We start from the raw sequence: 13,796 nt of genomic DNA on the forward strand, positions 1-13,796 counted from the left end.
GCAGTAAGAGCTGCCTCAACAACTATCATCCAGTAGCACTCACACCTACGCCGATGAAGTGCTTTGAAAGGTTGGTTCTGGCTAGAATTAACTTCTGCCTCAGCAAGGACCTTGCCCCTCCGCAACTTTCCTATCGCCACGATAGGTCTAAGGCAGATGTGATCTCATTGGCTCTTCACATGACCTTGAATCAGCTGGACAATACAAATGCCGATGCTTGTTGACTATAGCACAGCATTTAGCACAATCATTCCTACAGTTCTGATTGAAAAGCTCCAGAACCTGGGCCTCTGTACCTCCCTCTGTAACTGTACCCTCAGCTTCCTAACTGGAACATCACAATCTGTGAGGATCAGAAATAACATCTCCGCTTCGCTGACAGTCACCACTGACGCACCTCGGGGATGTGTGCTTAGCCAACGCTCTACTCTCTCTGCACCCATGACTGTGTGGCTAAGTACGGCTCAAACACCATCTATAAATTTGCTGATGATACAACCATGTTGGCAGATTTTCAGATGGTGATCAGGGTGTGTACAGGAGCAAGATTTAATCAGCTAGCTGAATGGGGTCACAGCAACAACATGCACTCATTGTGAGTAGGACTTCAGAAAGTGTAAGATGAGGGAACACACACCAGTCCTCATAGAGGGAGCTGAAGTGAAAAGAGTGAGCAATTTTAAGTTCCTGGGTGTCAACATCTCTGAGGATTTAACCTGGACCCAACACAGCGCTGCAGCTATAATGCAGGCAGGCAGTGGCTTTATTTCATTAGGATTATGAGGAGATTTGATATGTAACCTAAAACACCAGCAAACTTCTATAGATGTACCATGGAGAGCATTCTAACTGGCTGCATCCCCGTCTGGTATGGGGCTGGGGGAGGGGGGGGGGGGTAGCGTGGCTACTGCACAGAATCGCGGCTGCAGAGAGTTGCAAACTTAGTTCCATCTTGGGCACTAGCTCCAGGGTATCCAGGACATCTACATGGAGCAATGCCTCAAAAAGGCAGCATCCATCATTAAGGACCCCCATCACCCAGGACATGTCCTCATCTCACTGCTACCTGCAGGTAGGATGTATAGAAGCCTGAAGGTACACACTCAATGATTCAGGAACAGTTTCCTCCCTTCTGCATTCCAATTTCAGAATGGACATTCAAACCATGAACACACCCACATTATTATTTTTTATTTTTGCACTGCTTATTTAACTCAACTCTTTAATAAATGTACTTACTGTATTTGTCTTTTTCTGTTATTATGTATTGCATTGTACTGCTGCCGCAAATTTAACAAATTTCATGACATACGCTTGTGATATTAAATCTGATTCACTTTCCAATCCTCCAAACTCCCTGGGCTCCTCTTGTGCTTTCATTTTCCCATTTTAATATCCTAACCTAGTGGGTGGTTCAACTCAAAACAGGAGCTCAAGATTTCTATTCTTTCTTTCAGAGCGCACCCCAGGACACCAAACTCTCATCAAAAAAACTGATCTGGGTCAGGCAATTCACTACACAACTCTTATTAAAGTTTGCATTTTATTTTCTCTGCACAAGCAACAATGTAACTATGTTGACCCCTGGCCAACAACTTAAAACATGAATTCTACTGATCCCTCTGTACCAATACTCGCTTAAACCATGTCTCCATTTGTAACACCAAAATGGAATCTCCTGTTGGTCAGATAATTGATCCTCTTTTCTCCCAGCTCCTGGCATGGGTCGTTCATTGTGCTTGTTACTCCCCAGAGTTCTCACCATATTGCATTTACTTTTAGTCTCTACTCATCAGTTCAAATGTTGCATTTCAATCTCACTGGATCGAGATTATCTGACCGATCTGTGACCAAGGGCTACACAATTTAGCCTTAGGTGACTTCTTTTGTTCTATTCGGCTCTGATTCAAACCGTGTCACCAGTCACTGGGCTGAGATAACAAAGATCACTTCTGCGAATCTGATACCGTACACAAACAGCTTATCTGAACATGACCGCAGGTTGAGTAGATCAATAGCAGAAACTCCTTGTGTCCACGTTCAAATGGCTCTGATCAAGTTATTGCAGGACAAGAATCAGCTGAACAGTTCACAACATGGAGGTTACAGAAGGGCTTCACAAAATGGCGTACTCGATTCCTTCAAGCACATGGCAAGAACATCCTGGGCAGCCGCATCACTGCTTGGTTCGGAAATTGCACCGTCTCGGATCGCAAGACCCTGCAGTGGGTAGTGAGGTCAGCTGAGAAGATCATCGGGGTCTCTCTTCCCGCCATCACGGACATTTACACTACACGCTGCACCCGCAAAACAAACAGCATTATGAAGGACCCCACGCACCCCTCATACAAACTCTTCTCCCTCCTGCCGTCTGGGAAAAGGCTCCGAAGCATTTGGGCTCTCACGACCAGACTATGTAACAGTTTCTTCCCCCAAGCTATCAGACTCCTCAATACCCAGAGCCTGGACTGACACCAACTCACTGCCCTCTACTGTGCCTATTGTCTTATTTATTATTTATTGTAATGCCTGCACTGTTTTGTGCACTTTATGCAGTCCTGGGTAGGTCTGTAGTCTAGTGTAGTTTTTTTTCTCTCTGTTTTGTTTTTTTCACGTAGTTCAGTCTAGTTTTTGTACTGTGTCATGTAACACCATGGTCCTGGAAAACGTTGTCTCGTTTTTACTGTGTACTGTACCAGCAGTTATGGTCAAAATGACAATAAAAAGTGACAACACACACAAAATGCTGGTGGAACACAGCAGGCCAGGCAGCATCTATAAGGAGAAGCACTGTCGACGTTTCAGGCCGAGACCCTTCATCAGGACTAACCAAAAGGAAAGATAGTAAGAGATTTGAAAGTAGTGGGGGGAGGGGGAAATGCGAAATGATAAAAGAAGACCGGAGGGGGTGGGATGAAGCTAAGAGCTGGAAAGGTGATTGGCGAAAGTGACACAGAGCTGGAGAAGGGAAAGGATCATGGGACGGGAGGCCTCGGGAGAAAGAAAGGGGGAGGGGGGGAAGCACCAGAGGAAGATGGAGAACAGGCAAACAACTAAATATGTCAGGGATGGGGTAAGAAGGGGAGGAGGGGCATTAACGGAAGTTAAAGAAGTCAATGTTCATGCCATCAGGTTGGAGGCTACCCAGCCGGTATATAAGGTGTTGTTCTTCCAACCTGAGTTTGGATTCATTTTGACAGTAGAGGAGGCCATGGATAGACATATCAGAATGGGAATGGGACGTGGAATTAAAATGTGTGGCCACATTAAAAAGTTAAAAATTAAATAAAAAATAAAAAAAAAATTAAAAATTAAAAAGTGACGACTTGAAAAACATCTGGTTTGTTTACTTACTGACTCACTGACTCATTCAAGTTTGATGTTTGCTTCCTTATTTTAATCTGTTCATGGCCAACACCTCAAACTACTGTGCTCCAGGGGAGGTTTTTATTTAAAGCCAGAGAGTGAGCGCAAGACCCTGCCAGAAATGATAGAGGCAAATACATCAGGGGCATTTAAGGACATCCTAGATAAGCACATCAATGACAGAAAAATGGAGAGCTCCATGGCGAGGAAGGACTAGATTGATCTTAGAGTTGGTTAAAAGGTCGGCACAACATCATGGGCCAAAGGGCCTGGACTGTGCCATACTGTTCTAAGTTCTATCCAGTCTATCCTTACAACTCAAGCCATCCAGCCTTGGTGTCATCTTTGTGAGCCTATTTTGCATATTTGCCTTCAAAATGTTATCGTTCCAATCGTTAGGTGGCCCGAGATACATGTAAGCGCCAAGTGTGGTCACGATATCTTGTGCAGTTGCAACACACCTTGCTGCCCCTTGCACTAGCTTCCCTGACAGATGAGGTGATATAGGGGAGCTCACTTTGACCGTCTGAACATGGAGGAACCCATCACAAACTGCCACAGCCACCGGCGACCCTGCGATTTCAGCTCGAGGCTAACGGGCAAGCGGCCTTCAGGAAAGTGACCCAGGCAAAGCATCCCACCTCGGCGCTGTCTACCCTGACCTCATCTGGATGCAGGTCTCACGGAGATCTGTCGCTTCGGCAGTTTGAGGTGCCCACCTGCTTCACTTACACCGGCGTCTAAAAAGAACACGGTAACCAGCCTCAATAACCTTCATCCAGAAGCACTTACACCCACAGTCAGGAACGGTTTTGAGAGGGCGGTGATGAAACACACAAACTCCTGCCTGAGAAGTGACTTGGATCCTCTCCAACTTTCCTACCGCAGCAGAAGATCCACAGCAGATGCCATCTCATTGGCTCCTCACTCAACCCAAAGATACAGACATCAGGAGGCTTCTTATACACTACAGCTCAGCATTCAATACCCTCAAAACTAATCAATAAGATTCTAGACCTTGGCGCCAAAACGCCCTTCTGCAAACGTGGATCCTCTACTTCCTTACTTGCAGACCCCAGTGAGTTTGGATCGGCAACAACACCCCCTCCACAATCTCCATCAGCACAAGTGCACCACCAGGCTGTGTGCTCAGCCCTGCTCCACTCGCTTTACAATTATGACTGTGTGGATACGCACAGCTCTAATGCCTTATTCAAATTTGCCGATGACACACTGTTGCTGGCTGAATCAAAGGTGGTGACGAGTTAGCAGAAAGGAGGGAGATTGATAATCTGGCTTAGTGGTGTCACAACACCCAGTTACTCAAAGGATTTGATTATTGACTTCAAGAGGAGTAAACCAGAGGTCCATGATCCAGTCATCATGGGAGAATCAGGGGTGGAAAGGATCAGCAAGCCATAAATTCCTAGGTGTTATCATTTCAAGCCCAGTTCATTCACACCGAACAGATTTATTTATAATCAATGCAGAATACAAATGTACCTGCAGTTCCGGGGGAAACAACCCAAATGTGTCCAGTGACCAGGGTTCAAACCTGGATGTGATCACAGCAGTAATAACTGCAGAATCAGTTCCTGCAGTCACTTGTGAACTCACCGCGCTCTCAGCAGCTGCAATTTAAATGCCCTACATACGTACTGCAGATTTGAACTGCCCTTTCAGTGTGAGCTGGCTGGTGTTTGAGGTGACACGACAGACAAGTTGTTCCCACATTCAGGGCAGGTGATCGGCCGCTCCCCAGTGTGAATTTGTTGGTGCGTCAGAAGGTCGGACTGAGTGAATCCCATCCCTCTCTCAGAGCAGGTGAAGGCCTACTCCCTGTTGTGAATTCGTTGGTGTGTACGCAGGTGGGACGAGCGAGTGAATCCCTTGCCACACTGACTGCATATGAACGGCCGCTCCCCCGTGTGAATTCGTTGGTGCTTCAGAAGGTCAGACGGCCGAGTGAATCCCTTTCCACACTCGGAACAGGGGAAGGGCCTCTCCCCGGTGTGGATACGTTGGTGTGTCCGAAGCTCAGTCGACCAAGTGAACCCCCGCCCGCACTCAGAGCAGATGAAGGGCCGCATCCCATTGTGAATTTTTTGGTGCGACTGCAGGTGGGATGAACGAGTGAACCCCTTCCCGCACTCAGAGCACACGTAGGGCCTCTCCCCGGTGTGAATGAGCTGATGCGTCCGAAGCTCGGAAGACCGAGTGAATCCCCTCCCGCACTCCGAGCAGACGAATGGCCGCTCCCCGGTGTGAGTTTGTTGGTGAGACTGCAGGTGGGATGAACGAGTGAACCTCATCCCGCACTCGGAGCAAACGTAAGGCCTCTCGCCATTATGAATGCGTTGGTGCCTCAGAAGCTCGGAAGACCTTGTGAATCCCCTCCCGCACTCAGAGCACACGAATGGCCGCACCCCCATGTGACTTCGTTGGTGAGTCAGCAGGTTGGACGAGCGAGTGAATCCCTTGCCACACTCACGGCACACGAACGGCCGCTCTCCGGTGTGAATCCGTTGGTGCGTCAACAGGTCAGACGACTGAGTGAACCCATTCCCGCACTCAGTGCAGATGAAAGGCCTCTCCCTGGTGTGGACCAGCTGGTGTCTCTGTAGTCCGGAGGAGTTTTTGAAACCCTTCCCGCAGTGACAGCAGGTGAACGGCCTCTCACTGGTGGGACTTTGCTGGTGGTTCATCAGGTCGCTAAGTTGCTTAACTCTTTCCGAAGGTTGGGTGACTGGTTGAACGCTCTTTCACAGAATGGTCTCTCTGTGTTGTGAGCTCAATGGCGTATCACTAAATGGGATGAGTGAGTGAATCCTTTCCCACATGAGGAGATGGGGAACAACCTTTCCCCAGTGTGAATCTGCCAGTGTCTCATCAAGTGAGTTCCTTCATATGCCTGACGCAGGGTGACGACGTTTTTCCAGGACCTCAGCAAACAGTCAGTAAAAAGATGACCGAACTAATTACTTTCCTCAAATATAAACAGGTGGAAAGCAGATTTGAATACTCTCAGGGAAATGGATCAAGTCTATCTCAGTCAAAAGAACGAATGTTTCACTGGTTCAAAAACAAGGATGTGGTGAACACGTTCCCAGTCACAGATCAGGTGAGCTCACCTCCCCCAACGTGTCACACACGGTCTCTCGTTGCAGTGCCTGTTCCTTTCCCAATCCGCACTGGAGTGATCACTGCCCGCTCCTTCACGGGCTGGAAGAAGTTACTCGGCTTCTCTGCAGATTGGTTCCTGACCTCACATCAGTGGTTTCTCCCCTCTCCGCTGTAGACAGTGTGTCTTCTCCCCAGCTGTGTCACGGTCGGTGCCTGCAACAGCCCTCACTGCCTGGGGTCTGAAGTGAAACAAACCAGCGTCTCTCCCTCCACGTTCACAGGCCGATGATATTCAGGTGCTGGGGAGCTGAGTGGGGTGTAGATCGGATGTGATATTCCGTCTGAGATACCCAGTCGCAATTCCTCCACCTTTGATGTCCTGTAAAAAGTTACAAAAATCATCAGTAAGTACAGGGTAGTGACAGACTCAGAACAGATCACTTTAATCTCCTGGGTCGGCTGTGACTCAGTTGCTGGTTCTCTGATGATGACACCGATTAAAACAATTAAGCATTTTGGATATGTACATGGATGAGAGGGGAAGGAAGGGCTAGGGGTAGACACGTCTGGGTAGAAAACCATGGACTAGATGGGCTGAAAGGCCTGTTGTTGTGCTGTATCCTGCCTCTGGGTCAGGATCAGGGGCTTGTGTCCAGCTCCCAGGACTTTGGCACAAGACTGGGCAGAGAGGTCAATTACTTCACATTCAGATCACGGATCACCGCATAAAGATTGGAAATCCATGGATTTCTCATGAAACTCCCTGCCTGAATTGACGATGGAGGCAGAGTCGTTGAATACATTCACAGGTGATACGAAAGCACTTCTGTGACGCAAGGGAGCTGAGGAAGTGGGGTGCTACGTGGAAAAAAACAGACCGATGATTAACAAGAGCTCTGCAAATCAGGGAGGGAAAGCAAGAACATGGTGGGAGGTGGCCACATTTCATTAGGAGAATGAAGAGACTCCACCAAATTCCTGTCAATGTACTCTGGAGAGCACACCAACTGGCAGCACCATCTGGAATGGAGGGTCAGTGCACAGGATGGGAAAAGCTGCAGAGGGTTATAACCAACACAGACAAAATGCTGGTGGAACACAGCAGGCCAGGCAGCATCTATAGGGAGAAGCACTGTCAACGTTTCGGGCTGAGACCCTTCGTCAGGACTAACTGAAAGGAAAGATAGTACGAAATTTGAAAGTAGGAGGGGGAGGGGAAATGCGAAATGATAGGAGAATACCGGAGGGGGTGGGGTGAAGCTGAGAGCCGGAAAGGTGATTGGCAAAAGGGATACAGAGCTGGAGAAGGGAGAGGATCATGGGACGGGAGGCCTAGGGAGAAAGAAAGGGGGAGGGGAGCACCAGAGGGAGATGGAGAACAGGCAGAGTGATGGGCAGAAAGAGAGAAGGGGGGGGGGGGAAAGCTAAATATATCAGGGATGGGGTAAGAAGGGGAGGAGGGGCATTAATGGAAGTTAGAGAAGTCAATGTTCATGCCATCAGGTTGGAGGCTACCCAGCCGGTATACAGTGTTGTTCCTGCAACCTGAGTGTGGCTTCATCTTGAGGGTTATAAACTCAGCCAGCTCCATCATGGGCACCTGCAATTTCACCATTAAGGACATCTTCAAAAGGTGATGGCGCAGAAAGGTGCCATCCAGCATTAAGGCCACCAGCACCCAGAACGTGACCCCCTCTCACTGTACCATCATGAAAGATGTACAGGAGCCTGAAGACACACACATATACACAATATTTTAGCAACAGTTGCTTCCTCTGCCATTAGGTTTATGAGTGGACAATGAACCCATGTATACTATCTCACTATTTAAAATATATTTTTATTGTCATTTGTATTTTATTGATGAACAGGTTTTAAACGAGATTGGAAGTGGCAGTGTGATTTTCAGCCCTTTACCTCTGATCTCTTCCTTCGATGCATCTTCCCTGCACTGACCCCCATTTCTTTCGCCCTCCCAATATGGAGTGCAGAACAGTACAGCAGAGGAAGAGGCCCTTCGGCCCACCATGTCTGTGCCAACCGTGATGCCGATCCAAATTAATCCCGTCCACTCGCACGGGACCCATCTGACCCCATTCCCTGCCTTTCACGCATCTGTCTAAATGTTCCAGTTGTATCTGCTTCCCATCACTTCCCCTGGCAGCCCATTCCAGGTACCTTAACATCTATTGATCTTTGTCTTAAATGTACTCAGGGACTCAACCTCGAGGGCCGCCTGGGGTGGATCTTACCACAGGCTGGGATGGAGATCACACTCATATGCAATATTCCAGAAACCATCTCACCAGGGCCTCATTACACTGAGGGGCTACTTTAACAAGTACACCTGCTCATTAATGCAAACACCGAATCAGCCAATCACGCGGCAGCACCTCAATGCACGTTGGGGTTCAGACCAAACATCAGAATGTGATCTAGGTGACTTTGACCGTGGGATGTCTGTTGGTGCCGGAGCAGTCTGAGTATCTCGGAAGCTGCTGTTTTCATACACAACCAATCTCTAGAGTTTACAGAGAGTGGTGTGAAAAAATAAATAAAACATCCAGAAAGCGGCAGCTCCGGGGAAGAAAATGCCTTGTTAATCAGAGAGGTCAGAGATGAATGGCCGGACTGATTGACACTGACAGGAAGGCAATAGTAACTCAAATAGCCACTCACTTCAACAGTGGTGTTCAGAAGAGCGTCTCTGACACACACATCAATCCTGGTTCACAGCAGCAGAACGGCACAAACACACATTCAGTGCCTACAGGAGATACCTAATAAGTATAACTGCAACATTATATATTTAAATTACTTCACAATACCTTCTGTCATCTTAGTTGCAAATTCGCTTTCAGTGACTCAATGTACAAAGCGCCCAGGTCTCTCTGAACACCCTCACTTCTGAATCAGTAGTCATTTAAAAAGTAATCCACCGCTCTGTTTATTTCACTGAATTGGACGTGCTCAGAGTCACAGATTTCTCAGTGTAATATTTAATTTGCCCTACTCTCACCCACCAGGGATAGTAGCACTGGTGAAAATACTTGTCATGTCCCGTCTCGGGCAGTTCACTCACCTTTGCTCCCACTCACGTGTCACCTGCGGCTCAAAGTAACGACGAGTTAGGGACGTGCCCGCCCTAGCGTGCAAAGTCAGCTGCAGCAGACTGATCAGACAGTGGGATCAATAGTGAGATCCAGCAGTCAGAAGATGGTTCTGCAATGCTTCATGAGGAGCGAAGGGCACGGCACAGAAGTCACTCTATCCTCTGCAAACAAGGAAGACCCCTGTTGTGACACTACTCGTGTGACCGGGCTCGGAGTTCTGAGGCCACCAACGGAACTGTGCTTTTCCACTTTAACAACTTGCCCGCACCAGTTTCACGGTCATAGTCAGATAGGATGGACAATCCACCGGTCAATCGTTCTCGCCCACACACATATCCTGTACACTCGACCACTTTCTGTGTCCTTGTTACAGTACACACAGCTCTGCACCATCAGCAACTCTGGATACAAGGCACTCGGCCCCAAAATCACTGGTCATGGCTTGCGCAGGGTTGGGGCCCCCGCGTCCGCGCGGGTTTCCCCAGGAGCTCCCACGTTTCAAAGACGTACCAGTTGGTGGGTTAATTATAAATTGCCCCGTGATGAGGTTAAATCGGCGCGGTCGTCCCAGCAGCACGGGCTCGTTTGGCCGGAAGCGCCTGCCCCACGCAGAATCACTGCGTTGAATAACCAGCTAACTCCAGATATCTGGCGGGCAGCAGCTCGGAGCGGGCAGTCACAGGGCAGGTGGTGAGGGGCGGTTCACACAGCACAGGAACAGGCCATTCGGCCCACAATGCTGTGCCAAACCAGCTAAAAAGCAAATGAAGAGGTCAATACTCCCCAATGCCATTAGGCTTTACAATTCAACTGCCAGGACTTAAGAACTTTTTTAAAGCTATTATTAATGCTTTTTGAGTTAGTGATTTAGATGCATATCATATTTTTTACTGAGTTAAGTATTGTATGTAATGAGTTTTTGCTACAACAAGTGTATGGGACATTGGAAAAAAATGTTGAATTTCCCCATGGGGATGAATAAAGTATCTATCTATCTATCTATCTATCAAAAACGCCCGAGCACTAATTCCTTAAGAGCCTCTAACGGGCTTGCCTCTACCACCATACCAGGCTGCACATTCCAGGCACTCATGACTCGCTGAGTAGAAAGCTCAGTCCTCACATCCCCCTTGAACTTACCTTCTCTCACCATCAATACATGCCCTCTGGTATTATGACATTTCAACCCCGGGAAACAAGACACTGTCCACTCTTATGCCTCTAATAATCTTATAAACCTCTAACAGATACCCCCTCAGCCTCCGGCACGCCAGAGAAGACAACCCAAGTTTGTCCAGCCTCCCGTGATAGAACATGCCCTCCGAAACAGGCAGCATCCTGGTAAAACTCTTCTGCACCCTCTCCAAAGCCTCAACATCTTTCCCAGAGTGGGGTGACCAGAACTGTTTGTACTGTAATACCAGGGACGCAGCCTAACCAGAACTTCATAAAGCTGCAATGTAACCTCTTGACTCTGAAACTCAATGCCTTGACTAATAAAAGCCAGCATTCTTAACCACCTTATCTCCCTGCGTAGCCACTTTCAAGGAGCTGTGAACTGGAACCCAAGATCTCTCTGTGCTCAGCAACACTGTTAAGAATCTTGCCCTTAGACAGTAGGTGCAGGAGTAGGCCATTCAGCCCTTCGAGCCAGCACCACCATTCAATGTGATCATGGCTGATCATCCACAATCAGTACCCCATTCTGCCTTCTCCCCATATCCCTTGACTCCACCAAGAGCTCTAACTAACTCTTTCTTGAAAGCATCCAGAGAATTGGCCTCCACTGCCTTCTGAGGCAGAGCATTCCACAGATCCACAACTCTCTGGGTGAAAAAGTTTTTCCTCAACTCTGTTCTAAATGGTCTACCCCTTCTTCTTAAACTGTGGCCTCTGGTTCTGGACTCCCCCAACATCGGGAACATGTTTCCTGCCTCTAGCATGTCCAATTCTTTAATAATGTTTCAATCAGATCCCCTCTCATCCTTCTAAATTCCAGTGTATACAAGCCCAGTCGCTCCAATCTTTCAACATATGACAGTCCCGCCATTCCGGGAATTAACCTTGTGAACCTACGCTGCACTCCCTCAATAGCAAGAATGTCCTTCCTCAAATTTGGAGACCAAAACTGAACACAATACTCCAGGTTTGGTCTCACCAGGGCCCTGTACAACTGCAGAAGGACCTCTTTGCTCCTATACTCAACTCCCCTTGTTATGAAGGCCAACATGCCATTAGCTTTCTTCACTACCTGCTGTACCTGCATGCTTACTTTCAGTGACTGATGAACGAGGACACCTAGATCTCGTTGTACTTAGTAGTGTGCTGTCTCCTTGCATTTGAAAAACCTCACATTTCTCTTGTCTAAACTTCACCTGCCAGTTCTGAGTCTAGTCCTCTACACTCTCCACAACTCCACCGATCTTGGCATCACCAGCAAACCTACTAACCCACCCATCTACGCTTTCATCCGGATCATGTACATAAATCTGTAACACCCTGGCAAAGGTTTCCCTGCCTTTCTGTGGAAGCAGTGTTTGGGTTATGGTTCGAGATAACAGGTGCTTTGGAATGTGAGCTGGATCTTCTGTTTGGCGGGAGATGAAAAGAGAAGATGCTGGAGAGAACCAGTCGTAGGATTTGACCCATTGGGGGACTGTGATTCGATGGAGCCAGGCGCCGAGATTGGCTGAGGATCAGTGAATATGTATGTTGGGAAGAGTTGAGCTCTAACTTCTGCACATTTGATGGTTTAATTATAATAGTTCCTTTCTGTTGTCTCTTTTTTTTCTCTCTACTAACTCTTTACTTCAGTTAAGATTTGTAAATATAATTCCTTTGATCGTACGCAGTGTGCTGTCTGTCTGTCATTCCTTGGCACTGAGCTGTAACAGGGTAGCGTCCACACAAACCGGGGTTTGGGGTGGGAGAGCCGTCTCAATCTCATGGGTTCGTCAGGGCTGTTGTGACTCAGGCAGCCAAGGAAGCCAGTGGTGTTTCACATCAGGGACAGAAGAAGTCCCAGCACAGATCCCTGCAGAACACCACTTATTACAGACCTCATTCTCCAAAAAGCCTCTTCAAATAGTCAGCTCTGCCTTCTAAGCACAAGCCAGTCCTAAATCCAAGCAGCTAATTCATCGCAAACTACATGCACCTTAACCTTCTGAATAAGCCTCCAATGAGGGACTTTGTCAAATGCTTTGCTAAAATCCATTGCCCTATCTTCATCAATTTCTCGCGTCACTTTTTCAAAAAAACTCACAGTCATGTCGGTAAGACACGACCTGCCCCACACAAACCCATGCTGGCTCTCCCTCATTAGGCCATATGTTCCCAAATCTTTATACATCTTATCTCTAAGAAATTTCTCCAGGAATTTCCCTACAACTGACGAGACTCACCGGTCCATAGATGCCAAGCTTTTCCATTGTTCCCTTCGTAAATCGACATACAATATTAGCCACTCGCCAGTCCTCTGTGACATATTCTGTTGCCGGAGAGGCCACGAGGATACTAGTCAAGGCAACATCAATCTCGTCTCTTGCCTCCCTCAATTACTTTGAGTTAATGGCATCAGGCACTGTACAACTCTCATTAAGTACCTCACACACATACTCTGCATCCAAGCACACGTTCCCTCCTTTATCCTTGAGTGGTCTCACCCTCTGCCTGGTTATCCTCTTGCTTTTGATGTAGGCATAGAATGCCCTCGGATTCACCTTAATCCTACTGGCCAAGGACTTTTCATGGCTTCTCCTAGCTTTCCTAATCTCCTTCTTTAGCTTTTTTTCTATATTCTTTATACTCATGTGCTTCGTTTGATCCTAACTTCTGAATCTTTACATACTTTCCCCACTTCTCCTTGACTATATTCATCACCTCTCCGGACATCCAAGGTTCTCTTATCTTTCCTTTTTACCAGAAACGTACCCTTCCTGTACTCTGTGCAATTGATGTTCAAACTGCCTCCTCATATTCGGATGAGGAGTTGCCATGAGAAACGATGTTCCCAAATAACTCTTCTTAGTTCCTGCCTAACGTCTTCATAATTTGGTATGGTCCTCCCACAAGGGCTGGGCCTATCCTTAGGGTTGAGTTGTGGTCACCGTCCCCAACTGCTCAGCCACTGAAAGGTGAGTCACATGGCCAGACTCATTACCCAACACCAGGTCCAGTACAGCACCTCCTTTC

At 47.7% G+C, this 13,796-nt stretch overlaps 1 protein-coding gene across 1 annotated transcript in view; it reads right to left on the minus strand.

Moving 5' to 3' along the window:
• Positions 1-1,524: 1,524 nt before the first annotated feature.
• LOC140716390 (uncharacterized) overlaps positions 1,525-13,796 on the minus strand; it is a 108,437-nt gene continuing 96,165 nt past the window's right edge. The window contains exon 3 of the mRNA XM_073029071.1: positions 1,525-6,041. Within this exon, the coding sequence (XP_072885172.1) occupies positions 5,199-6,041 (843 nt within the window). The 3' untranslated portion in view covers positions 1,525-5,198. The remainder of the gene's footprint in view (positions 6,042-13,796) is intronic.

The sequence above is a fragment of the Hemitrygon akajei genome, chromosome 25 (genome assembly GCF_048418815.1).
Source record: "Hemitrygon akajei chromosome 25, sHemAka1.3, whole genome shotgun sequence".
Lineage (NCBI taxonomy): Eukaryota > Metazoa > Chordata > Chondrichthyes > Myliobatiformes > Dasyatidae > Hemitrygon > Hemitrygon akajei.